The 27,500-nt window shown below is 49.5% G+C and overlaps 1 protein-coding gene and 1 long non-coding RNA gene across 3 annotated transcripts in view; one reads left to right on the plus strand and one right to left on the minus strand.

The window, feature by feature from the left end:
* Positions 1-27,500, plus strand: part of plekhg4 (pleckstrin homology domain containing, family G (with RhoGef domain) member 4) — a 75,210-nt gene that overhangs the window by 40,849 nt on the left and 6,861 nt on the right. For both annotated transcript variants that reach the window (XR_012596822.1, XM_074656972.1), the window contains exons 11-14: positions 363-485; positions 591-782; positions 13,275-14,203; positions 27,173-27,422. Coding sequence is in view for 1 of the 2 variants with exons in the window: in XM_074656972.1 (XP_074513073.1) it covers positions 363-485; positions 591-782; positions 13,275-14,203; positions 27,173-27,422 (1,494 nt within the window). In the remaining variant the exon portion in view is untranslated. The remainder of the gene's footprint in view (positions 1-362; positions 486-590; positions 783-13,274; positions 14,204-27,172; positions 27,423-27,500) is intronic.
* LOC141781319 (uncharacterized) lies at positions 3,913-5,184 on the minus strand. Its single transcript, XR_012596824.1, has 3 exons — positions 5,080-5,184; positions 4,891-4,911; positions 3,913-4,050 (listed from the first exon to the last, which is right to left on the minus strand). It is a non-coding gene; the product is annotated as an uncharacterized LOC141781319 (long non-coding RNA).

Genomic DNA, 27,500 nt, shown 5'->3' on the forward strand with positions numbered 1-27,500 from the left:
CGGGAGGAAACCGGGAGAGGGGGATGAAAGACGGGAGGAAACCGGGAGAGGGGGATGAAAGACGGGAGGAAACCGGGAGAGGGGGATGAAAGACGGAATCTCCCGGGAGAATCAGGAGGGTTAGTACAGAGTGTTCTACTGGGATAGAAGGAGGTCAGTTACTCATCAGACTCTGGAACAAATCAACTGTCTAATAAACATCCTCATCATCTCTGTGACGGTGAGACGCTGAGCTGAACTACACTTCCCAGGATTCACTCTGCTTTGGTTGTGTGTGTGTGTGTGTGTGTGTGTGTGTGTGTGTGTGTGTGTGTGTGTGTGTGTGCGTGTGTGTGTGTGGTTGTGTGTGTGGTTGTGTGTAGGTGAAGTGTTGGCTGCAGCAGGTCGGGGAGGTCCGTCTGAAGAGTCTGGATGAAGCAGCAGATTCTCTGGAGCTGCTCCACAAGAAACAACAAGACTACAAAGACTTCCACACTACTGCATACGTACGGCACGCACACGCACACACACACACACACACACACACACACACACACTGAGGAACCCCCGTAGACCAGGTGGTGTTGACCCGTTCTCTCCTCTCTCTGTAGGAGTACTGTCGGCGTGGCGAGGCGTTGCTGAGCGGTCTGGAGCGTTGGGGCAACGTGTCGTCAGCTGACCTGCGGGTCTACGAGGTCAAAGTTCACTCCTTCTGGGCTCAGCTCCAGAACTTCTCCCAGCGGGTCAACACCACGGGCCAGAACATCGAGCGGGCCGTCCAGCTCTACAGCTTCTTAGACCAGGTACTGTTACTGATCCTGAACCTTCAGCTCTCAGGAACATGTTGTAACCTCTAGTGGAGCTCCTGACGTTTCTAGAGATACCAGATCAACCCGTTGGTTGGTTTGGGTCTCAGCAGCTGTTTCTCCTCCGTGGTTCTGGTTCTGGTTCTGGTTCATACGATCTGTAAACCTGATCAGTGTCCTGGTTTCTGTCTGAATACTCCAGACTGCTGCTGGTTCTAAAAGGTTCTGGGTGGATCTCACTAGTGAACTTTGGTTCTGCGTCAGACACGGAAGATTCTGAAACATCTTTAAGGCGTCAGACACGTCCGGCTCTTTTATTTAACTTTATATATATAAACTCTTTATATATATATATAAAGAGTTTATATATATAAAGAGTTTATATATATAAAGAGTTTATATATATAAAGAGTTTATATATATAAAGAGTTTATATATATATAAACTCTTTATATATATAAACTCTTTATATATATAAACTCTTTATATATATAAACTCTTTATATATATAAACTCTTTATATATATATATAAAGAGTTTATATATATAAAGAGTTTATATATATATAAACTCTTTATATATATAAACTCTTTATATATATAAACTCTTTATATATATAAACTCTTTATATATATATAAACTCTTTATATATATAAACTCTTTATATATATATAAACTTTTTATATATATATATAAACTCTTTATATATATAAACTCTTTATATATATATAAACTCTTTATATATATATATAAACCGGGGGGAAAAAGTTCGGAAACTTTTGCTTTTTAGCATTTTGGCAAATTGTTCTTGGGCGCTCCCCACATAAGCAGCTGTGCTGCTCATCCAACAAATGCATGATCCTTACAAGTGTGACATCATTGTGAAGGTCAATAAACAGGCTTTCCAACCATGTAGAATACAATGACCATTAGCATTGATACAACAGAGAGATAATCCACCAAACACAAGTTAACAACTTTGTTTTTCCCGGTTTATATATAGGGCTGTCAGTCAGTTAATCTAGTTAATCAGGATTAATCTCATGTTTTATCTGTTCTAAATGAACCTTAAAGGAGATTAGTCCAGTATTTAATCCTCTTATCAACATGGGAGTGGACAAATATGCTGCTTTATGTAAATGTATGTATATATTTATGATTGTAAATCAATGAACACAGATCAATGACAGATATTGATCCAGAAACCGAGGATCTTCTCTCTAGCTTTAGATCTGAGCCGCTACAGTTATTATGGCGTTAACTCTGACGGCTCTAGTTTAGACACAACCAGTAAATACTGAGTAGAGTCACATTTCATTCTCAGCTTATTTCTCCTCCTGAATCATAATAATAATAATAACAATAATAATAATGATTATTATTATAATTATGATAATAATAGTAATAATAATGATGATAATGATAATAATAATAATATCACTGTATTCAGTCTGCTGTAGAGCTACAGTATATGAAGGTCAGAAGTGTCTCTGTGTTCAGTGACTCTTCGTCTTATTGTGAAGTTTCCACTCTGATACAGACGGCTGATAGATTGACCTGACACACACACACACACACACACACACACACAGCAGGGGGGTTGTGTGTGTGTGTGTGTGTGTGTGTGTGTGTGTGTGTGTGTGTGTAGTCCAGGTATCACTCCAGTGCCAAGTTTTCCCTCCTTCCTCCTTTCACTCCTTTCACAAATTCTTTGTTACCGTGGCGACCCCCCCCTCCCCCTCCTCCTGGGACCGCCCATCTGCCATTCAGTGTGTGAATGGAGGGGGGGGGGTCTGTGTGTGTGTGTGTGTGTGTGTGTGTGTGTGTGTGTGGTCGGGCTGCTGCTCTCTGCTCTCCTCAGTCAGACTGCAGCGCTTCAACAGGACACACTGAGGTACGATACACACATTATACACATTATACACACTTATATACATTTACACACACCTGAGTTGTGTAGTTGGACGTTGTGCAGCTTTAGCAGTGTGGAGGTGTGTAGTTGGTGTGTGGAGGTGTGTGTGTTTGTTGCAGTTAGTCAGTTGTTTAAGTTGGCGTCAGTTTGACTCCAGAGAGGACGAAACGCTGCTCCTCTTCCTCACTCCTCCTCTTCCTCTCTCTCTTTATATAGATGTGTATCTTCCTCTCTTGCTCGCTCTGTGTGTGTGTGTGTGTTTGTGTGTGTAGTGTGTAGTGTGTGTGTGTGTGTGTGTTGCATGAAGCTCTCCCAGCAGCAGCAGAGATCCAGCAGGTCTCAGAGAGCTAGCAGCCGTTAGCTGGTGTTGATGTGGATCTGGATCTGTGGTTCTGTGGTTGTGTGTCTGTGTCTGTCCATCTCTGTGAGGACCGCTGGTCTGACCCTGTTGGAGTGACCCGGTCCTCATCGTGTTCTGGTACGGTGACTGTTAGTTTAGTTTGGGCCCCCCCGTCCTTGTAAACAAGCTGAGACACATCTCCGCTGTTGATCCTGAGAGGACTCGTCTCTGACTGTTGTTAAATGAGGACGGGTCAGAATCCGGGTCACTTTCAGGGTTCTGATCTGGTTTCAGGGTTCAGGTCAGAACCCGGGTCAGGTTGTGGACCTGTTAGTAGATCCGGGACGGTCCATCTATCTCCTGATTCAGTACCGTCTCCGTTCCTCGGTGCAATATTCTGATTTATTGTGATTCTGATATATATAAGATATATAGTATAAAAATATGAATACATAAACACTGAATATCTAAACATTAAATATGAATACATAAACACTGAATATCTAAACATTAAATATGAATACATAAACACTGAAGTTATAAATACTAAATATATAAAAAGTCAAACTAAGTATATAAAGTAAGTATAGCCCGACAGCAGGATGTGTGTGTTGTTGTGTTGTTGTTTGTTGTTGTGTGTTGTTGTGTGTTGTTGTTTGTTGTTTGTTGTTGTGTGTTGTTGTGTGTTGTTTGTTGTTGTGTGTTGTTGTGTGTTGTTTGTTGTTGTGTGTTGTTTGTTGTTGTGTGTTGTTAGTGAACAGCTGGTCTGAGGTCTGTTGGTACCAGCTGGAGATGTTGATGTTCTCAGAGATCACTCAGGTCAGATAGTGAAGAACACTTCGTGTTCAGTACTGAGATGGTGATGATGTCACTTCCTGTGGGACTTGGATGACCCATCTGTCAATCAAACTCCAGCTGGATCCAGTCAGGAGAAGAGTGGAGACGTTTATCATCTAGAGAAGTCTCCAGTGTTGTTCTGATAGACCTGATGCTGCTGCAGCGGCTACGCTAACCTCTTCAGCAGCTACGCTAACCTCTTCAGCAGCTACGCTAACCTCTTCAGCGGCTACGCTAACCTCTTCAGCGGCTACGCTAACCTCTGCAGCGGCTACGCTAACCTCTTCAGCAGCTACGCTAACCTCTTCAGCAGCTACGCTAACCTCTTCAGCGGCTACGCTAACCTCTGCAGCGGCTACGCTAACCTCTTCAGCAGCTACGCTAACCTCTTCAGCAGCTACGCTAACCTCTTCAGCAGCTACGCTAACCTCTTCAGCGGCTACGCTAACCTCTGCAGCGGCTACGCTAACCTCTTCAGCAGCTGCGCTAACCTCTGCAGCGGCTACGCTAACCTCTTCAGCAGCTACGCTAACCTCTTCAGCAGCTACGCTAACCTCTTCAGCGGCTACGCTAACCTCTGCAGCGGCTACGCTAACCTCTGCAGCGGCTACGCTAACCTCTTCAGCGGCTACGCTAACCTCTGCAGCGGCTACGCTAACCTCTTCAGCAGCTACGCTAACCTCTGCAGCGGCTACGCTAACCTCTTCAGCAGCTACGCTAACCTCTGCAGCGGCTACGCTAACCTCTGCAGCAGCTACGCTAACCTCTTCAGCGGCTACGCTAACCTCATCAGCGGCTACGCTAACCTCATCAGCGGCTACGCTAACCTCTTCAGCGGCTACGCTAACCTCATCAGCGGCTACGCTAACCTCATCAGCGGCTACGCTAACCTCTGCAGAGGCTACGCTAACCTCTTCAGCAGCTACGCTAACCTCATCAGCGGCTACGCTAACCTCTGCAGAGGCTACGCTAACCTCTTCAGCGGCTACGCTAACCTCATCAGCGGCTACGCTAACCTCTGCAGAGGCTACGCTAACCTCATCAGCGGCTACGCTAACCTCTTCAGCGGCTACGCTAACCTCTTCAGCGGCTACGCTAACCTCTGCAGCGGCTACGCTAACCTCTTCAGCGGCTATGCTAACCTCATCAGCGGCTATGCTAACCTCTGCAGCGGCTACGCTAACCTCTGCAGCGGCTACGCTAACCTCTGCAGGAGACACACCTAAGCCCCGCCCCTAGCGGCTGGTATCTCCTCACTGATTGGTCCGTGATGGATTGTCACGGTGTGATTGGACGTGGTTCTGAGTTTTACAGACGACCTTCCTCCTTTGTCTTCATGAGTTGAGTGTGATGAAGTCAGTGTGGTACCGAGTGTGATGAAGTCAGTCTGGTACCGAGTGTGATGAAGTCAGTCTGGTACCGAGTGTGATGAAGTCAGTCTGGTACCGAGTGTGATGAAGTCAGTCTGGTACCGAGTGTGATGAAGTCAGTGTGGTACCGAGTGTGATGAAGTCAGTGTGGTACCGAGTGTGATGAAGTCAGTGTGGTACCGAGTGTGATGAAGTCAGTGTGGTACCGAGTGTGATGAAGTCAGTCTGGTACCGAGTGTGATGAAGTCAGTCTGGTACCGAGTGTGATGAAGTCAGTCTGGTACCGAGTGTGATGAAGTCAGTGTGGTACCGAGTGTGATGAAGTCAGTCTGGTACCGAGTGTGATGAAGTCAGTCTGGTACCGAGTGTGATGAAGTCAGTGTGGTACCGAGTGAACGGGACAGAGAGAGCGTCATGATGCATTTATATATCAATATATATAAGTACAGGCAACAGAACTAAAGACACAGTGACTCTGTAAACATCATGAATATCAAACAGGGTCATGCAGAGAAACTGTATTTATATTTATATTTATTAACATCCTGGACTCTGTTATGAAAAGAAATGATTTAAAAACCTGAAGAACTGAAGAATAAAACGGATCGTTAGTTTAGAACTAGAGATGTTCCTCCAGGAACCACAAACAACCACTGACTGACTGACTCAGTCAGTACTGTTTGAAGTAGGACCTCCCCCCCTCTTCCTCCTTTCATCTGGTTTTAGAGGGGTTCCCCTCTTCCTCCTCCTCCTCTTCCTCCTCCCTCCTCCTCCCTCCTCCTCCTCCTCCTCCCTCCTCCTCCTCCTCCTCCTCTTCCTCCTCCTCCTCCTCCTCCTCCCTCCTCCCTCCTCCTCTTCCTCCTCCTCATCCTCCTCCTCCTCCTCCTCTGTGGTTGACTGGGTCCAGGCCTGGAGTCCTGCAGGGCCTCTGTCCCTAAAGCCAGGATCCTGTGTGCTCATTATCAGAGACTCTGGGCTTGTTTTCCTGGAGAGTCTCTCACTAATATCCTGGAGGTGGTCCAGGGTTGTAGTCCAGGGTGTGTGAGTGAAGGCAGGCAGAGGAGCAGAGGAGCAGAGGAGCAGAGACTCCGGTCCTGGAGACCAAAGCTACGGTCTCCTCCGCGTCCTCCGACCGCGGCCAACACTGTTTAACAGCTTCACTAGATACAACCAAGAGGTTTTGCTGCTTCACTGGAGTTTGTGTTGGAGTCTGAGTCTGAACAGCGGAGACACACGAGAGACCAGGAGACACACGAGAGACCATGAGACACACGAGACCATGAGACACACGAGAGACCATGAGACACACGAGAGACCATGAGACACAGGAGAGACCATGAGACACACGAGAGACCATGAGACACACGAGAGACCAGGAGACACACGAGAGACCATGAGACACACGAGACCATGAGACACACGAGAGACCATGAGACACACGAGAGACCATGAGACACACGAGACCATGAGACACACGAGAGACCATGAGACACACGAGACCATGAGACACACGAGAGACCAGGAGACACACGAGAGACCATGAGACACACGAGACCATGAGACACACGAGAGACCATGAGACACACGAGAGACCATGAGACACAGGAGAGACCATGAGACACACGAGAGACCATGAGACACACGAGAGACCATGAGACACACGAGAGACCATGAGACACACGAGAGACCAGGAGACACACGAGAGACCATGAGACACACGAGAGACCATGAGACACACGAGAGACCATGAGACACACGAGAGACCAGGAGACACACGAGAGACCATGAGACACACGAGAGACCAGGAGACACACGAGAGACCAGGAGACACACGAGAGACCAGGAGACACACGAGAGACCATGAGACACACGAGAGACCATGAGACACACGAGAGACCAGGAGACACACGAGAGACCAGGAGACACACGAGAGACCATGAGACACACGAGAGACCAGGAGACACACGAGAGACCATGAGACACACGAGAGACCAGGAGACACACGAGAGACCATGAGACACACGAGAGACCATGAGACACACGAGAGACCATGAGACACACGAGAGACCATGAGACACACGAGAGACCATGAGACACACGAGACCATGAGACACACGAGAGACCATGAGACACACGAGAGACCATGAGACACACGAGACCATGAGACACACGAGAGACCAGGAGACACACGAGAGACCATGAGACACACGAGACCATGAGACACACGAGAGACCATGAGACACACGAGAGACCATGAGACACACGAGAGACCATGAGACACACGAGAGACCATGAGACACACGAGAGACCATGAGACACACGAGAGACCATGAGACACACGAGAGACCAGGAGACACACGAGAGACCATGAGACACACGAGAGACCATGAGACACACGAGAGACCATGAGACACACGAGAGACCATGAGACACACGAGAGACCAGGAGACACACGAGAGACCATGAGACACACGAGAGACCAGGAGACACACGAGAGACCAGGAGACACACGAGAGACCAGGAGACACACGAGAGACCAGGAGACACACGAGAGACCATGAGACACACGAGAGACCATGAGACACACGAGAGACCAGGAGACACACGAGAGACCAGGAGACACACGAGAGACCAGGAGACACACGAGAGACCATGAGACACACGAGAGACCAGGAGACACACGAGAGACCATGAGACACACGAGAGACCATGAGACACACGAGAGACCATGAGACACACGAGAGACCATGAGACACACGAGAGACCATGAGACACACGAGAGACCATGAGACACACGAGAGACCATGAGACACACGAGAGACCATGAGACACACGAGAGACCATGAGACACACGAGAGACCACGAGACACACGAGAGACCACGAGACACACGAGAGACCATGAGACACACGAGACCATGAGACACACGAGAGACCACGAGACACACGAGAGACCACGAGACACACGAGAGACCACGAGACACACGAGAGACCACGAGACACACGAGAGACCATGAGACACACGAGAGACCAGGAGACACGAGAGACCATGAGACACACGAGAGACCAGGAGACACGAGAGACCATGAGACACACGAGAGACCATGAGACACACGAGAGACCAGGAGACACGAGAGACCATGAGACACACGAGAGACCATGAGACACACGAGAGACCATGAGACACACGAGAGACCATGAGACACACGAGAGACCAGGAGACACGAGAGACCATGAGACACACGAGAGACCACGAGACACACGAGAGACCACGAGACACACGAGAGACCATGAGACACACGAGAGACCAGGAGACACGAGAGACCATGAGACACACGAGAGACCAGGAGACACGAGAGACCATGAGACACACGAGAGACCATGAGACACACGAGAGACCAGGAGACACGAGAGACCATGAGACACACGAGAGACCATGAGACACACGAGAGACCATGAGACACACGAGAGACCATGAGACACACGAGAGACCAGGAGACACGAGAGACCATGAGACACACGAGAGACCATGAGACACACGAGAGACCATGAGACACACGAGAGACCATGAGACACACGAGAGACCAGGAGACACGAGAGACCATGAGACACACGAGAGACCATGAGACACACGAGAGACCAGGAGACACGAGAGACCATGAGACACACGAGAGACCATGAGACACACGAGAGACCATGAGACACACGAGAGACCATGAGACACACGAGAGACCAGGAGACACACGAGAGACCATGAGACACACGAGAGACCAGGAGACACGAGAGACCATGAGACACACGAGAGACCATGAGACACACGAGAGACCAGGAGACACGAGAGACCATGAGACACACGAGAGACCATGAGACACACGAGAGACCATGAGACACACGAGAGACCATGAGACACACGAGAGACCAGGAGACACGAGAGACCATGAGACACACGAGAGACCATGAGACACACGAGAGACCATGAGACACACGAGAGACCATGAGACACACGAGAGACCATGAGACACGAGAGACCAGGAGACACACGAGAGACCATGAGACACACGAGAGACCAGGAGACACACGAGAGACCATGAGACACACGAGAGACCAGGAGACACACGAGAGACCAGGAGACACACGAGAGACCATGAGACACACGAGAGACCATGAGACACACGAGAGACCAGGAGACACGAGAGACCATGAGACACACGAGAGACCATGAGACACACGAGAGACCAGGAGACACGAGAGACCATGAGACACACGAGAGACCATGAGACACACGAGAGACCATGAGACACACGAGAGACCATGAGACACACGAGAGACCAGGAGACACACGAGAGACCATGAGACACACGAGAGACCAGGAGACACACGAGAGACCAGGAGACACACGAGAGACCATGAGACACACGAGAGACCATGAGACACACGAGAGACCATGAGACACGAGAGACCAGGAGACACACGAGAGACCATGAGACACACGAGAGACCAGGAGACACACGAGAGACCATGAGACACACGAGAGACCATGAGACACACGAGACCATGAGACACACGAGAGACCATGAGACACACGAGAGACCATGAGACACACGAGACCATGAGACACACGAGAGACCAGGAGACACACGAGAGACCATGAGACACACGAGACCATGAGACACACGAGAGACCATGAGACACACGAGAGACCATGAGACACAGGAGAGACCATGAGACACACGAGAGACCATGAGACACACGAGAGACCATGAGACACACGAGAGACCATGAGACACACGAGAGACCATGAGACACACGAGAGACCATGAGACACACGAGAGACCAGGAGACACACGAGAGACCATGAGACACACGAGAGACCAGGAGACACACGAGAGACCAGGAGACACACGAGAGACCAGGAGACACACGAGAGACCAGGAGACACACGAGAGACCATGAGACACACGAGAGACCATGAGACACACGAGAGACCAGGAGACACACGAGAGACCAGGAGACACACGAGAGACCATGAGACACACGAGAGACCATGAGACACACGAGAGACCATGAGACACACGAGAGACCATGAGACACACGAGAGACCATGAGACACACGAGAGACCATGAGACACACGAGAGACCATGAGACACACGAGAGACCAGGAGACACACGAGAGACCATGAGACACACGAGAGACCATGAGACACACGAGAGACCATGAGACACACGAGAGACCACGAGACACACGAGAGACCACGAGACACACGAGAGACCATGAGACACACGAGACCATGAGACACACGAGAGACCATGAGACACACGAGAGACCACGAGACACACGAGAGACCATGAGACACACGAGACCATGAGACACACGAGAGACCACGAGACACACGAGAGACCATGAGACACACGAGACCATGAGACACACGAGACCACGAGACACACGAGAGACCACGAGACACACGAGAGACCATGAGACACACGAGAGACCAGGAGACACGAGAGACCATGAGACACACGAGAGACCAGGAGACACGAGAGACCATGAGACACACGAGAGACCATGAGACACACGAGAGACCAGGAGACACGAGAGACCATGAGACACACGAGAGACCATGAGACACACGAGAGACCATGAGACACACGAGAGACCATGAGACACACGAGAGACCAGGAGACACGAGAGACCATGAGACACACGAGAGACCATGAGACACACGAGAGACCATGAGACACACGAGAGACCATGAGACACACGAGAGACCATGAGACACACGAGAGACCATGAGACACACGAGAGACCATGAGACACACGAGAGACCATGAGACACACGAGAGACCATGAGACACGAGAGACCAGGAGACACACGAGAGACCATGAGACACACGAGAGACCAGGAGACACACGAGAGACCATGAGACACACGAGAGACCAGGAGACACACGAGAGACCATGAGACACACGAGAGACCATGAGACACACGAGAGACCAGGAGACACACGAGAGACCATGAGACACACGAGAGACCAGGAGACACACGAGAGACCAGGAGACACACGAGAGACCATGAGACACACGAGAGACCAGGAGACACCGACCAGCAAGGAGTTATACCTGAACAAGTTACTAACAGGATCTTTAAACATTTAAGGAACCTCTTGATCCAGATACTGAAGTTCAGATTAACTGGAGGATGAAGAGATCCTCTAGAGAGAAGAGGTCTCACTCTGACTCTGATCTTTGGATTACAGATTCAATAACAGATCAGTTAGTGAATCAATATATCTATTATTATATTATTAATGTCATTACTGTGACTACAGTGATTGTTCACACTGACAGGAGGTCAGCTGACAATGAAACCAGATGGACCGACTCACACACACACACACACACACACACACCTACAGTAGGCCACTGGGTCAGCGTGTGTGTGTGTGTGTGTGTGTGTGTGTGTGAGAGTGTGTGTGTGTCGGCTGACTGCTCTTCTAACTGATGATCTGTCTGATGTGTCCTGATCACTGCAGCCGCTCAGTTCTCACGGTGAGGGGTGGGGGGGTCCTGATGAAGGCTCGGTGGTGTTTTACATTATAAACATTATAAACATTATAAACATAGATTAATATGATTGTGGTCAGTTTCAGTCTGTTAAGTCACTCAGCTTTAGACGGAGCGATGCTAACAGTTTCCCTCTGCTACCAGTCTTTGTGCTAAGCTAGGCTAAACATGTTGGTACTCCTTCATTCATACAGTAGATCTGGTCTCTAGTCTCCGACCTCTCAGCTCTTCATACGACACTACATGCAACCAGTTTAGAAGCAAAGAGATGAAACTTTGGCATTTTTTTGACGACAGACGCTGCCGCCATTTTGGACTGAAAACACTTATTATATTAATAATATTTTACTTCACCGTCTGCCTCACCCAGAAATGACTACGCTGATTATTATTAGATTATTATTTTATTATTATTAGATTATTATTTTATTATTATTAGATTATTATTTTATTATTATTAGATTATTATTTTATTATTATTAGATTATTATTTTAGTATTATTAGATTATTATTTTATTATTATTAGATTATTATTTTAGTATTATTAGATTATTATTTTAGTATTATTTGATCGTCCAGAACATTTTTAAAAGATGTAACGATCATCTGCAAAGTGTGAAGCACATAAAGGTCCTGAGAGCTCCGTGTGGCTTCTCTCCTGGAATAAAGAATAAGATAACTCAGTTAGTTCAGTTCTGTAAATAACTATAAATAATTATTACTCATTAATACAGATGTTCCTGTTGGACTCATCTCAGCCTGTCAGCTGTCGGTCTGGACTGAACCGGTCCGCTCCAGGCCTTGAAAAGTCTGGAACGACCCGGTCCGACCTGACACACACATGACCTGTGTGTGTGTGTGTGTGTGTGTGTGTGTGTGTGTGTGTGTGTTAGTGGTGAGGTAATGTGTGTGTAGTGGAGGAGACTCCTTCAGGAGGCCTCCTCTCTTTCATTTCTCCCCCCCCCCCCCTCCAGCCCTCAACAAAGAGGAGGTCGGCGGTCGGCTCCTTAGTGGCGCCTACACACACACACACACACACACACACACACACACACAGAGACACTTCAAAGCTAAAATATAAAATTCATATATATATCGCATACACTCAACATAATGTTACAGAGGAACAGGAATATACATTTAAATAAATAATTATAAAATAGAATTGTGATAAATGAACTTCAATAGTATATTAGTATATTATAATAATATTATAATAATAAAGAGTTGTAACTGTGAGTGTTGGTACCGTTGGTGGTTGTAGACGTAAGACACTTATTAAAACTATTAATACCTCACAGTGAAAGTACTGCATCCAGATGTTTACTGCAAGTAAAGAGTACCAGGGAGGTATTATATATATATTATATTATATCAGCTCAGAGTACTTCAATGTACTCAACGTCTGTTCAAGGTTTCACTGATTGTGACCTCCTGCCCTCCTGTCCGTCTGTCCGTCTGTCTGCAGGCCTATGGCTGGGCGCTGGATGGTATGCGTCACCTAGCTGGCGTCAGTATGGAGGAGTGCACGCTGCCGGACAAATGCCAGGCCGTGATTGGCTGCCTGGAGGACTACCGTCGCCAGCACCCGCCCATCTCGGACGGCCGCTTCCAGGAGATGAAGGCGGCGGCGGGCGAGCTGCGTGGCGAGCGAGGCCTCCGTCAGTGGAGCTTCGCCTGGTCCAAGTGTCAGGAGACCAAGAAGATGTTTGACAGGAAGATGGAGGCGGCGCTCAGGATGCGAGACTCCGCCCATCGGCAGCGCTCTGACTCCGCCCTCAGCAGAGGCTCCGTCTCCTCCAGGAGAACTCTGTCAGGACTCTGGGGGGTCCACGAGACCTCCTCCTCCTCCGGCCCCCCTGAGGAGGACAACATCCCCTCCTCTCCTCCTCGTAACTCCTCCTCTTCCTCCCTCACCTCCTCCCCCATCACCTCCTCCCCCATCACCCCTCAGCACACGCCGCTCCTCCAGCGTCTGTTCCGCGGCGTCTCCTCAGAGGAGTCATCAGACCGGGTGGATCTCTGCTCCTCCAGTCACAGCCTCTCCCGCCTCGACTCCTCCTGCTCCTCCTCCTCTTCCTCTTCCTCCTTCTTCTCCTCCTCCTTCTTCTCCTCCAGCAGACGGCAGCAGCTCAGGAAGACTCAGAGCTTCGACTGCCCCCCCACCCCCGAGGCGTCACGGTTCAGCCCGTGTCCTCGCGCCCTCAGCGAGCCGGTGTGCAGAGGAAACACGGGCGTGTTCATCCGCGGTCTGGAGGTCAGCAGCTCTGAGGCGTCCGACCACACGCTCTGCCCCAGGACGGCTGCTCACGGCTGGGCGGGGCAGGGGCTACACGGGACCCCCGGGACCCCCAGAACCACCGGCAGCCCGGCTACAGACCCCCGACCCAGAGGGAGGTGGGTAACCAGCCAGAGAGACCTCACACATCTCCTCTCTTTGTTCACTGAAGTACTGACTACATTTACTGTTTCATTACATTCACATCACAGCTGGAGTCACAAAACACGTCTTATTCTTCTAAAATAGGATTATTATTACATTATTATTATTATTATAAATATAGTTACTGATAAATCAGTTCTGTTTTTTATATTATGTCAACTAAAGACCAAACAGTCTCGAAGGAAAGAGGGGAAACTCTGACAACGGCCACTAGATGGTGCTGCAGTAGAGCTGTAACCACCACTGAGTGTGTGTCCGTGGACGTATAAAGAGACGTCTGTAAATCAGAGGATAGAAATCATCTTCCCAGAAGGGAAGACTCTTCAGTAGCCCTCATTTAAATCATTATCTTCTTTTTTTGACTTATTTTTAACAATTTTCTGACATTTTTTTGACTTTTTTCTACATTTCTTTTTTTCTTTTTTTTTACATATATGTATTATTTCCAGAACAGAAGGCTCACAGCAAAGTTATGTTCAACAGTTATTAGTTACAGTCAGACCCCCCCCCCCCCCCCCAAAAAAAAACAATAAATAAAAATAAATGAATTATAAAAACAGATGAAAAAGGATGTTTGACATAAAATAACATCCAGTGGTTGAATGTGACTGTAAAAATCAATATAAAAGAAAAGACAACAATAGGAATAGCAGATAATATCTCATAGAGTAAAGTATATTGTCCTCAGACTCTCATGAATGGTAAAGGGTGATCATAGAAATATATATTTGATGTTTTACGTGGCACTAGGCATAACCTGCTTCCACCCTGAAGGCTACTAGCCTTTCAGCACAGTGTGTTTGAGCTCTGATGGTAGATAGTCCAGGACGGGGTTCCACATCTTAATAGATGATCTCCCTGTACCGTCATGTTACTGTGGGTGGAGCGTCTTTAAGCCATTTTAGCAGCACAAGTTTGTACAGCAATTTGTAAGGATTGCTCGAGAGAGAAACGTCTTTAGAGGGCTTTTCTACATTTCTTAACCTTTTTTTCTGACTTTTTTTGGACATTTTAAAAAACTTTTTTTTGACATTTTTAAAAACTTTTTTTTGACATTTTTAAAAACTTTTTTGACATTTTTAAAAAACTTTTTTGACATTTTTTAAAACTTTTTTTTGACATTTTTCAGACTTTTTTGGACATTTTTAAAAAACTTTTTTGACATTTTTCAGACTTTTTTTTGACATTTTTAAAAACTTTTTTTTGACATTTTTAAAAAACTTTTTTGACATTTTTAAAAACTTTTTTTGACATTTTTAAAAACTTTTTTTAAAAACTCTTTTTTGACATTTTTCTACATTTTTTAAAACTTTTTTTGAAACTTCTTTTCGGACATTGTTTTGCTCTCTTTCTGCTCCTCTGGGAAGCAGCCGGACTAAAAGTTTAATAAATAAACCAGTAAATATTTATAATATTATTATTGTTCAACAGGACGTTTCAGTAGAGACATTAAATCTGACATCAGAATATAAATAATTAGTTCTACTTCAGTCCGTCTCTTTGTAAGGAGGACGTTTTACTGGCGTCTGGTCGTCTCTTTGTAGGAGGACGTTTTACTGGCGTCTGGTCGTCTCTTTGTAGGAGGACGTGTTACTGGCGTCTGGTCGTCTCTTTGTAAGGAGGACGTGTTACTGGCGTCAGGTCGTCTCTTTGTAGGAGGACGTGTTACTGGCGTATAGTCGTCTCTTTGTAGGAGGACGTTTTACTGGTGTCTGGTCGTCTCTTTGTAGGAGGACGTTTTACTGGCGTCTGGTCGTCTCTTTGTAGGAGGACGTGTTACTGGCGTCTAGTCGTCTCTTTGTAGGAGGACGTGTTACTGGCGTCTGGTCGTCTCTTTGTAGGAGGACGTGTTACTGGCGTCTGGTCGTCTCTTTGTAGGAGGACGTGTTACTGGCGTCTAGTCGTCTCTTTGTAGGAGGACGTTTTACTGGCGTCAGGTCGTCTCTTTGTAAGGAGGACGTGTTACTGGCGTCTGGTCGTCTCGTTGTAGGAGGACGTGTTACTGGCGTCTGGTCGTCTCTTTGTAGGAGGACGTGTTACTGGCGTCTGGTCGTCTCTTTGTAGGAGGACGTTTTACTGGCGTCTGGTCGTCTCTTTGTAGGAGGACGTGTTACTGGCGTCTGGTCGTCTCTTTGTAGGAGGACGTTTTACTGGCGTCTGGACGTCCCTTTGTAGGAGGACGTGTTACTGGCGTCTGGTCGTCTCTTTGTAGGAGGACGTGTTACTGGCGTCAGGTCGTCTCTTTGTAGGAGGACGTGTTACTGGCGTCTGGTCGTCCCTTTGTAGGAGGACGTGTTACTGGCGTCTGGTCGTCTCTTTGTAGGAGGACGTTTTACTGGCGTCTGGTCGTCTCTTTGTAGGAGGACGTGTTACTGGCGTCTGGTCGTCTCTTTGTAGGAGGACGTTTTACTGGCGTCTGGACGTCCCTTTGTAGGAGGACGTGTTACTGGCGTCTGGTCGTCTCTTTGTAGGAGGACGTGTTACTGGCGTCAGGTCGTCTCTTTGTAGGAGGACGTGTTACTGGCGTCTGGTCGTCTCTTTGTAGGAGGACGTGTTACTGGCGTCTGGTCGTCTTTTTGTAGGAGGACGTGTTACTGGCGTCTGGTCGTCCCTTTGTAGGAGGACGTGTTACTGGCGTCTGGTCGTCTCTTTGTAGGAGGACGTTTTACTGGCGTCTGGACGTCCCTTTGTAGGAGGATGTTTTACTGGCGTCTGGTCGTCTCTTTGTAGGATGACGTGTTACTGGCGTCTGGTCGTCTCTTTGTAGGAGGACGTGTTACTGGCGTCTGGTCGTCTTTTTGTAGGAGGACGTGTTACTGGCGTCTGGTCGTCCCTTTGTAGGAGGACGTGTTACTGGCGTCTGGTCGTCTCTTTGTAGGAGGACGTTTTACTGGCGTCTGGTCGTCTTTTTGTAGGAGGACGTGTTACTGGCGTCTGGTCGTCTTTTTGTAGGAGGACGTGTTACTGGCGTCTGGTCGTCCCTTTGTAGGAGGACGTGTTACTGGCGTCTGGTCGTCTCTTTGTAGGAGGACGTTTTACTGGCGTCTGGACGTCCCTTTGTAGGAGGACGTGTTACTGGCGTCTGGTCGTCTCTTTGTAGGAGGACGTGTTACTGGCGTCTAGTCGTCTCTTTGTAGGAGGACGTGTTACTGGCGTATGGTCGTCTCTTTGTAGGAGGACGTTTTACTGGCGTCTGGTCGTCTCTTTGTAGGAGGACGTGTTACTGGCGTCTGGTCGTCTCTTTGTAGGAGGACGTTTTACTGGCGTCTGGTCGTCTCTTTGTAGGAGGACGTGTTACTGGCGTCTGGTCGTCTCTTTGTAGGAGGACGTTTTACTGGCGTCTGGACGTCCCTTTGTAGGAGGATGTTTTACTGGCGTCTGGTCGTCTCTTTGTAGGATGACGTGTTACTGGCGTCTGGTCGTCTCTTTGTAGGAGGACGTTTTACTGGCGTCTGGTCGTCTTTTTGTAGGAGGACGTGTTACTGGCGTCTGGTCGTCTTTTTGTAGGAGGACGTGTTACTGGCGTCTGGTCGTCCCTTTGTAGGAGGACGTGTTACTGGCGTCTGGTCGTCTCTTTGTAGGAGGACGTTTTACTGGCGTCTGGACGTCCCTTTGTAGGAGGACGTGTTACTGGCGTCTGGTCGTCTCTTTGTAGGAGGACGTGTTACTGGCGTCTAGTCGTCTCTTTGTAGGAGGACGTGTTACTGGCGTATGGTCGTCTCTTTGTAGGAGGACGTGTTACTGGCGTCTAGTCGTCTCTTTGTAGGAGGACGTTTTACTGGCGTCTGGTCGTCTCTTTGTAGGAGGACGTGTTACTGGCGTCTGGTCGTCTCTTTGTAGGAGGACGTTTTACTGGCGTCTGGTCGTCTCTTTGTAAGGAGGACGTGTTACTGGCGTCTGGTCGTCTCTTTGTAGGAGGACGTGTTACTGGCGTCTGGTCGTCTCTTTGTAGGAGGACGTGTTACTGGCGTCTGGTCGTCTCTTTGTAGGAGGACGTGTTACTGGCGTCTGGTCGTCTCTTTGTAGGAGGACGTGTTACTGGCGTATAGTCGTCTCTTTGTAGGAGGACGTGTTACTGGCGTCTGGTCGTCTCTTTGTAGGAGGACGTTTTACTGGCGTATAGTCGTCTCTTTGTAGGAGGACGTTTTACTGGCGTCTGGACGTCTCTTTGTAGGAGGACGTGTTACTGGCGTATAGTCGTCTCTTTGTAGGAGGACGTTTTACTGGCGTCTGGTCGTCTCTTTGTAGGAGGACGTTTTACTGGCGTCTGGTCGTCTCTTTGTAAGGAGGACGTTTTACTGGCGTCTGGTCGTCTCTTTGTAGGAGGACGTTTTATTGGCGTCTGGTCGTCTCTTTGTAGGAGGACGTGTTACTGGCGTCTAGTCGTCTCTTTGTAGGAGGACGTGTTACTGGCGTCTGGTCGTCTCTTTGTAGGAGGACGTGTTACTGGCGTCTGGTCGTCTCTTTGTAGGAGGACGTGTTACTGGCGTCTGGTCGTCTCTTTGTAGGAGGACGTGTTACTGGCGTCTGGTCGTCTCTTTGTAGGAGGACGTGTTACTGGCGTCTAGTCGTCTCTTTGTAGGAGGACGTGTTACTGGCGTCTAGTCGTCTCTTTGTAGGAGGACGTTTTACTGGCGTCTGGTCGTCTCTTTGTAGGAGGACGTGTTACTGGCGTCTAGTCGTCTCTTTGTAGGAGGACATGTTACTGGTGTCTAGTCGTCTCTTTGTAGGAGGACGTTTTACTGGCGTCTGGTCGTCTCTTTGTAGGAGGACGTGTTACTGGCGTCTAGTCGTCTCTTTGTAGGAGGACGTTTTACTGGCGTCTGGTCGTCTCTTTGTAGGAGGACGTGTTACTGGCGTCTAGTCGTCTCTTTGTAGGAGGACGTTTTACTGGCGTCTGGTCGTCTCTTTGTAGGAGGACGTGTTACTGGCGTCTGGTCGTCTCTTTGTAGGAGGACGTGTTACTGGCGTCTGGTCGTCTCTTTGTAGGAGGACGTGTTACTGGCGTCTGGTCGTCTCTTTGTAGGAGGACGTTTTACTGGCGTCTGGTCGTCTTTTTGTAGGAGGACGTGTTACTGGCGTCTGGTCGTCTTTTTGTAGGAGGACGTGTTACTGGCGTCTGGTCGTCTTTTTGTAGGAGGACGTGTTACTGGCGTCTGGTCGTCCCTTTGTAGGAGGACGTGTTACTGGCGTCTGGTCGTCTCTTTGTAGGAGGACGTTTTACTGGCGTCTGGACGTCCCTTTGTAGGAGGACGTGTTACTGGCGTCTGGTCGTCTCTTTGTAGGAGGACGTGTTACTGGCGTCTAGTCGTCTCTTTGTAGGAGGACGTGTTACTGGCGTATGGTCGTCTCTTTGTAGGAGGACGTGTTACTGGCGTCTAGTCGTCTCTTTGTAGGAGGACGTTTTACTGGCGTCTGGTCGTCTCTTTGTAGGAGGACGTGTTACTGGCGTCTGGTCGTCTCTTTGTAGGAGGACGTGTTACTGGCGTCTGGTCGTCTCTTTGTAGGAGGACGTGTTACTGGCGTCTGGTCGTCTCTTTGTAGGAGGACGTGTTACTGGCGTCTGGTCGTCTCTTTGTAGGAGGACGTGTTACTGGCGTATAGTCGTCTCTTTGTAGGAGGACGTGTTACTGGCGTCTGGTCGTCTCTTTGTAGGAGGACGTTTTACTGGCGTCTGGACGTCCCTTTGTAGGAGGACGTGTTACTGGCGTCTGGTCGTCTCTTTGTAGGAGGACGTGTTACTGGCGTCTAGTCGTCTCTTTGTAGGAGGACGTGTTACTGGCGTATGGTCGTCTCTTTGTAGGAGGACGTGTTACTGGCGTCTAGTCGTCTCTTTGTAGGAGGACATTTTACTGGCGTCTGGTCGTCTCTTTGTAGGAGGACGTGTTACTGGCGTCTGGTCGTCTCTTTGTAGGAGGACGTGTTACTGGCGTCTGGTCGTCTCTTTGTAGGAGGACGTGTTACTGGCGTCTGGTCGTCTCTTTGTAGGAGGACGTGTTACTGGCGTCTGGTCGTCTCTTTGTAGGAGGACGTGTTACTGGCGTCTGGTCGTCTCTTTGTAGGAGGACGTGTTACTGGCGTATAGTCGTCTCTTTGTAGGAGGACGTGTTACTGGCGTCTGGTCGTCTCTTTGTAGGAGGACGTTTTACTGGCGTATAGTCGTCTCTTTGTAGGAGGACGTTTTACTGGCGTCTGGACGTCTCTTTGTAGGAGGACGTGTTACTGGCGTATAGTCGTCTCTTTGTAGGAGGACGTTTTACTGGCGTCTGGTCGTCTCTTTGTAGGAGGACGTTTTACTGGCGTCTGGTCGTCTCTTTGTAAGGAGGACGTTTTACTGGCGTCTGGTCGTCTCTTTGTAGGAGGACGTGTTACTGGCGTCTAGTCGTCTCTTTGTAGGAGGACGTTTTATTGGCGTCTGGTCGTCTCTTTGTAGGAGGACGTGTTACTGGCGTCTAGTCGTCTCTTTGTAGGAGGACGTTTTACTGGCGTCTGGTCGTCTTTTTGTAGGAGGACGTGTTACTGGCGTCTGGTCGTCTTTTTGTAGGAGGACGTGTTACTGGCGTCTGGTCGTCCCTTTGTAGGAGGACGTGTTACTGGCGTCTGGTCGTCTCTTTGTAGGAGGACGTTTTACTGGCGTCTGGACGTCCCTTTGTAGGAGGACGTGTTACTGGCGTCTGGTCGTCTCTTTGTAGGAGGACGTGTTACTGGCGTCTAGTCGTCTCTTTGTAGGAGGACGTGTTACTGGCGTATGGTCGTCTCTTTGTAGGAGGACGTGTTACTGGCGTCTAGTCGTCTCTTTGTAGGAGGACGTTTTACTGGCGTCTGGTCGTCTCTTTGTAGGAGGACGTGTTACTGGCGTCTGGTCGTCTCTTTGTAGGAGGACGTTTTACTGGCGTCTGGTCGTCTCTTTGTAAGGAGGACGTGTTACTGGCGTCTGGTCGTCTCTTTGTAGGAGGACGTGTTACTGGCGTCTGGTCGTCTCTTTGTAGGAGGACGTGTTACTGGCGTCTGGTCGTCTCTTTGTAGGAGGACGTGTTACTGGCGTCTGGTCGTCTCTTTGTAGGAGGACGTGTTACTGGCGTCTGGTCGTCTCTTTGTAGGAGGACGTGTTACTGGCGTATAGTCGTCTCTTTGTAGGAGGACGTGTTACTGGCGTCTGGTCGTCTCTTTGTAGGAGGACGTTTTACTGGCGTATAGTCGTCTCTTTGTAGGAGGACGTTTTACTGGCGTCTGGACGTCTCTTTGTAGGAGGACGTGTTACTGGCGTATAGTCGTCTCTTTGTAGGAGGACGTTTTACTGGCGTCTGGTCGTCTCTTTGTAGGAGGACGTTTTACTGGCGTCTGGTCGTCTCTTTGTAAGGAGGACGTTTTACTGGCGTCTGGTCGTCTCTTTGTAGGAGGACGTTTTATTGGCGTCTGGTCGTCTCTTTGTAGGAGGACGTGTTACTGGCGTCTAGTCGTCTCTTTGTAGGAGGACGTGTTACTGGCGTCTGGTCGTCTCTTTGTAGGAGGACGTGTTACTGGCGTCTGGTCGTCTCTTTGTAGGAGGACGTGTTACTGGCGTCTGGTCGTCTCTTTGTAGGAGGACGTGTTACTGGCGTCTGGTCGTCTCTTTGTAGGAGGACGTGTTACTGGCGTCTAGTCGTCTCTTTGTAGGAGGACGTGTTACTGGCGTCTAGTCGTCTCTTTGTAGGAGGACGTTTTACTGGCGTCTGGTCGTCTCTTTGTAGGAGGACGTGTTACTGGCGTCTAGTCGTCTCTTTGTAGGAGGACATGTTACTGGCGTCTAGTCGTCTCTTTGTAGGAGGACGTTTTACTGGCGTCTGGTCGTCTCTTTGTAGGAGGACGTGTTACTGGCGTCTAGTCGTCTCTTTGTAGGAGGACGTTTTACTGGCGTCTGGTCGTCTCTTTGTAGGAGGACGTGTTACTGGCGTCTAGTCGTCTCTTTGTAGGAGGACGTTTTACTGGCGTCTGGTCGTCTCTTTGTAGGAGGACGTGTTACTGGCGTCTGGTCGTCTCTTTGTAGGAGGACGTGTTACTGGCGTCTGGTCGTCTCTTTGTAGGAGGACGTGTTACTGGCGTCTGGTCGTCTCTTTGTAGGAGGACGTTTTACTGGCGTCTGGTCGTCTTTTTGTAGGAGGACGTGTTACTGGCGTCTGGTCGTCTTTTTGTAGGAGGACGTGTTACTGGCGTCTGGTCGTCTTTTTGTAGGAGGACGTGTTACTGGCGTCTGGTCGTCCCTTTGTAGGAGGACGTGTTACTGGCGTCTGGTCGTCTCTTTGTAGGAGGACGTTTTACTGGCGTCTGGACGTCCCTTTGTAGGAGGACGTGTTACTGGCGTCTGGTCGTCTCTTTGTAGGAGGACGTGTTACTGGCGTCTAGTCGTCTCTTTGTAGGAGGACGTGTTACTGGCGTATGGTCGTCTCTTTGTAGGAGGACGTGTTACTGGCGTCTAGTCGTCTCTTTGTAGGAGGACGTTTTACTGGCGTCTGGTCGTCTCTTTGTAGGAGGACGTGTTACTGGCGTCTGGTCGTCTCTTTGTAGGAGGACGTGTTACTGGCGTCTGGTCGTCTCTTTGTAGGAGGACGTGTTACTGGCGTCTGGTCGTCTCTTTGTAGGAGGACGTGTTACTGGCGTCTGGTCGTCTCTTTGTAGGAGGACGTGTTACTGGCGTCTGGTCGTCTCTTTGTAGGAGGACGTGTTACTGGCGTCTGGTCGTCTCTTTGTAGGAGGACGTTTTACTGGCGTCTGGACGTCCCTTTGTAGGAGGACGTGTTACTGGCGTCTGGTCGTCTCTTTGTAGGAGGACGTGTTACTGGCGTCTAGTCGTCTCTTTGTAGGAGGACGTGTTACTGGCGTATGGTCGTCTCTTTGTAGGAGGACGTGTTACTGGCGTCTAGTCGTCTCTTTGTAGGAGGACATTTTACTGGCGTCTGGTCGTCTCTTTGTAGGAGGACGTGTTACTGGCGTCTGGTCGTCTCTTTGTAGGAGGACGTGTTACTGGCGTCTGGTCGTCTCTTTGTAGGAGGACGTGTTACTGGCGTCTGGTCGTCTCTTTGTAGGAGGACGTGTTACTGGCGTCTGGTCGTCTCTTTGTAGGAGGACGTGTTACTGGCGTCTGGTCGTCTCTTTGTAGGAGGACGTGTTACTGGCGTATAGTCGTCTCTTTGTAGGAGGACGTGTTACTGGCGTCTGGTCGTCTCTTTGTAGGAGGACGTTTTACTGGCGTATAGTCGTCTCTTTGTAGGAGGACGTTTTACTGGCGTCTGGACGTCTCTTTGTAGGAGGACGTGTTACTGGCGTATAGTCGTCTCTTTGTAGGAGGACGTTTTACTGGCGTCTGGTCGTCTCTTTGTAGGAGGACGTTTTACTGGCGTCTGGTCGTCTCTTTGTAAGGAGGACGTTTTACTGGCGTCTGGTCGTCTCTTTGTAGGAGGACGTGTTACTGGCGTCTAGTCGTCTCTTTGTAGGAGGACGTTTTATTGGCGTCTGGTCGTCTCTTTGTAGGAGGACGTGTTACTGGCGTCTGGTCGTCTCTTTGTAGGAGGACGTGTTACTGGCGTCTGGTCGTCTCTTTATAGGAGGACGTGTTACTGGCGTCTCGTCGTCTCTTTGTAGGAGGACGTGTTACTGGCGTCTCGTCGTCTCTTTGTAGGAGGACGTGTTACTGGCGTCTAGTCGTCTCTTTGTAGGAGGACGTGTTACTGGCGTCTGGTCGTCTCTTTGTAGGAGGACGTGTTACTGGCGTCTGGTCGTCTCTTTGTAGGAGGACGTGTTACTGGCGTCTGGTCGTCTCTTTATAGGAGGACGTGTTACTGGCGTCTAGTCGTCTCTTTGTAGGAGGACGTGTTACTGGCGTCTAGTCGTCTCTTTGTAGGAGGACGTTTTACTGGCGTCTGGTCGTCTCTTTGTAGGAGGACGTGTTACTGGCGTCTAGTCTCTTTGTAGGAGGACGTGTTACTGGCGTCTAGTCGTCTCTTTGTAGGAGGACGTTTTACTGGCGTCTGGTCGTCTCTTTGTAGGAGGACGTGTTACTGGCGTCTAGTCGTCTCTTTGTAGGAGGACGTTTTACTGGCGTCTGGTCGTCTCTTTGTAGGAGGACGTGTTACTGGCGTCTAGTCGTCTCTTTGTAGGAGGACGTTTTACTGGCGTCTGGTCGTCTCTTTGTAGGAGGACGTGTTACTGGCGTCTGGTCGTCTCTTTGTAGGAGGACGTGTTACTGGCGTCTGGTCGTCTCTTTGTAGGAGGACGTTTTACTGGCGTATAGTCGTCTCTTTGTAGGAGGACGTGTTACTGGCGTCTGGTCGTCTCTTTGTAGGAGGACGTTTTACTGGCGTCTGGTCGTCTCTTTGTAGGAGGACGTGTTACTGGCGTCTAGTCGTCTCTTTGTAGGAGGACGTGTTACTGGCGTCTGGTCGTCTCTTTGTAGGAGGACGTTTTACTGGCGTCTGGTCGTCTCTTTGTAGGAGGACGTGTTACTGGCGTCTAGTCGTCTCTTTGTAGGAGGACGTTTTACTGGCGTCTGGTCGTCTCTTTGTAGGAGGACGTGTTACTGGCGTCTAGTCGTCTCTTTGTAGGAGGACGTTTTACTGGCGTCTGGTCGTCTCTTTGTAGGAGGACGTGTTACTGGCGTCTGGTCGTCTCTTTGTAGGAGGACGTGTTACTGGCGTCTGGTCGTCTCTTTGTAGGAGGACGTTTTACTGGCGTATAGTCGTCTCTTTGTAGGAGGACGTGTTACTGGCGTCTGGTCGTCTCTTTGTAGGAGGACGTGTTACTGGCGTCTGGTCGTCTCTTTGTAGGAGGACGTTTTACTGGCGTCTGGTCGTCTCTTTGTAGGAGGACGTGTTACTGGCGTCTAGTCGTCTCTTTGTAGGAGGACGTGTTACTGGCGTCTGGTCGTCTCTTTGTAGGAGGACGTTTTACTGGCGTCTGGTCGTCTCTTTGTAGGAGGACGTGTTACTGGCGTCTAGTCGTCTCTTTGTAGGAGGACGTTTTACTGGCGTATAGTCGTCTCTTTGTAGGAGGACGTTTTACTGGCGTCTGGACGTCTCTTTGTAGGAGGACGTGTTACTGGCGTATAGTCGTCTCTTTGTAGGAGGACGTGTTACTGGCGTCTGGTCGTCTCTTTGTAGGAGGACGTGTTACTGGCGTCTAGTCGTCTCTTTGTAGGAGGACGTGTTACTGGCGTCTGGTCGTCTCTTTGTAGGAGGACGTGTTACTGGCGTCTAGTCGTCTCTTTGTAGGAGGACGTGTTACTGGCGTCTGGTCGTCTCTTTGTAGGAGGACGTGTTACTGGCGTCTAGTCGTCTCTTTGTAGGAGGACGTTTTACTGGCGTCTCGTCGTCTCTTTGTAGGAGGACGTTTTACTGGCGTCTGGACGTCTCTTTGTAGGAGGACGTGTTACTGGCGTCTGGTCGTCTCTTTGTAGGAGGACGTGTTACTGGCGTCTGGTCGTCTCTTTGTAGGAGGACGTGTTACTGGCGTATAGTCGTCTCTTTGTAGGAGGACGTTTTACTGGCGTCTGGTCGTCCCTTTGTAGGAGGACGTGTTACTGGCGTCTGGTCGTCCCTTTGTAGGAGGACGTGTTACTGGCGTCTGGTCGTCTCTTTGTAGGAGGACGTGTTACTGGCGTCTGGTCGTCTCTTTGTAGGAGGACGTGTTACTGGCGTATAGTCGTCTCTTTGTAGGAGGACGTGTTACTGGCGTCTAGTCGTCTCTTTGTAGGAGGACGTGTTACTGGCGTCTCGTCGTCTCTTTGTAGGAGGACGTGTTACTGGCGTCTGGTCGTCTCTTTGTAGGAGGACGTGTTACTGGCGTCTGGTCGTCTTTTTGTAGGAGGACGTTTTACTGGCGTCTGGTCGTCCCTTTGTAGGAGGACGTGTTACTGGCGTCTGGTCGTCCCTTTGTAGGAGGACGTGTTACTGGCGTCTGGTCGTCTCTTTGTAGGAGGACGTGTTACTGGCGTCTGGTCGTCCCTTTGTAGGAGGACGTGTTACTGGCGTCTGGTCGTCCCTTTGTAGGAGGACGTGTTACTGGCGTCTGGTCGTCTCTTTGTAGGAGGACGTGTTACTGGCGTCTGGTCGTCTCTTTGTAGGAGGACGTGTTACTGGCGTCTGGTCGTCTCTTTGTAGGAGGACGTGTTACTGGCGTCTGGTCGTCTCTTTGTAGGAGGACGTGTTACTGGCGTCTGGTCGTCCCTTTGTAGGAGGACGTGTTACTGGCGTCTGGTCGTCTCTTTGTAGGAGGACGTGTTACTGGCGTCTGGTCGTCTCTTTGTAGGAGGACGTGTTACTGGCGTCTGGTCGTCTCTTTGTAGGAGGACGTGTTACTGGCGTCTGGTCGTCTCTTTGTAGGAGGACGTGTTACTGGCGTCTGGTCGTCTCTTTGTAGGAGGACGTGTTACTGGCGTCTGGTCGTCTCTTTGTAGGAGGACGTTTTACTGGCGTCTGGTCGTCTCTTTGTAGGAGGACGTGTTACTGGCGTCTGGTCGTCTCTTTGTAGGAGGACGTTTTACTGGCGTCTGGTCGTCTCTTTGTAGGAGGACGTGTTACTGGCGTCTGGTCGTCTCTTTGTAGGAGGACGTGTTACTGGCGTCTGGTCGTCTCTTTCAGTCCAACATGGTGGAAGCGTAGCTCTGCTGCTGGAACCAACTCTTGACCTCACTTCTTATCAGTATATGATGTTTGTTACGACATTATGGGACGCACATGAATGCATCATTAATAATAATATTAATATACAATGCTTTCAGTGCTGCTGATACCGGAGTACACAGTCAGGATACTTGTGTACTTTTCAAATACTTGTACCTGAGTAAAGGGTGTGAGTACTTCCTCTCTGAGCGGAGGACGGAGACGGAGACGGAGAGGGAGGACATGGCTGGTGATAATATGATACTATGGGATGTGTGTGTGTCTCTGCAGTAAGCTGCGTCACGTGGTGGAGGAGATGGTGACCACGGAGAGGGAGTACGTGCGCTCCCTGCGGTACATCATCCATCAGTACTTCCCAGAGATGGACCGGGCCGACCTGCCCCAGGACCTGAGGGGGAAACGCTCCGTGGTCTTTGGGAACCTGGAGAAGCTGCTGGACTTCCACAGTCAGTTCTTCCTCCGAGAGCTGGAGGCCTGCTGGAGGCACCCGCTGAGAGTCCCTCACTGCTTCCTCAGACACGTAGGACACACACACACACACACACACACACACACACACACACACACACACACACACACACACACACATGTTGATGAA

The sequence above is a fragment of the Sebastes fasciatus genome, chromosome 2 (assembly GCF_043250625.1).
Source record: "Sebastes fasciatus isolate fSebFas1 chromosome 2, fSebFas1.pri, whole genome shotgun sequence".
Taxonomy (NCBI): Eukaryota; Metazoa; Chordata; class Actinopteri; order Perciformes; family Sebastidae; genus Sebastes; species Sebastes fasciatus.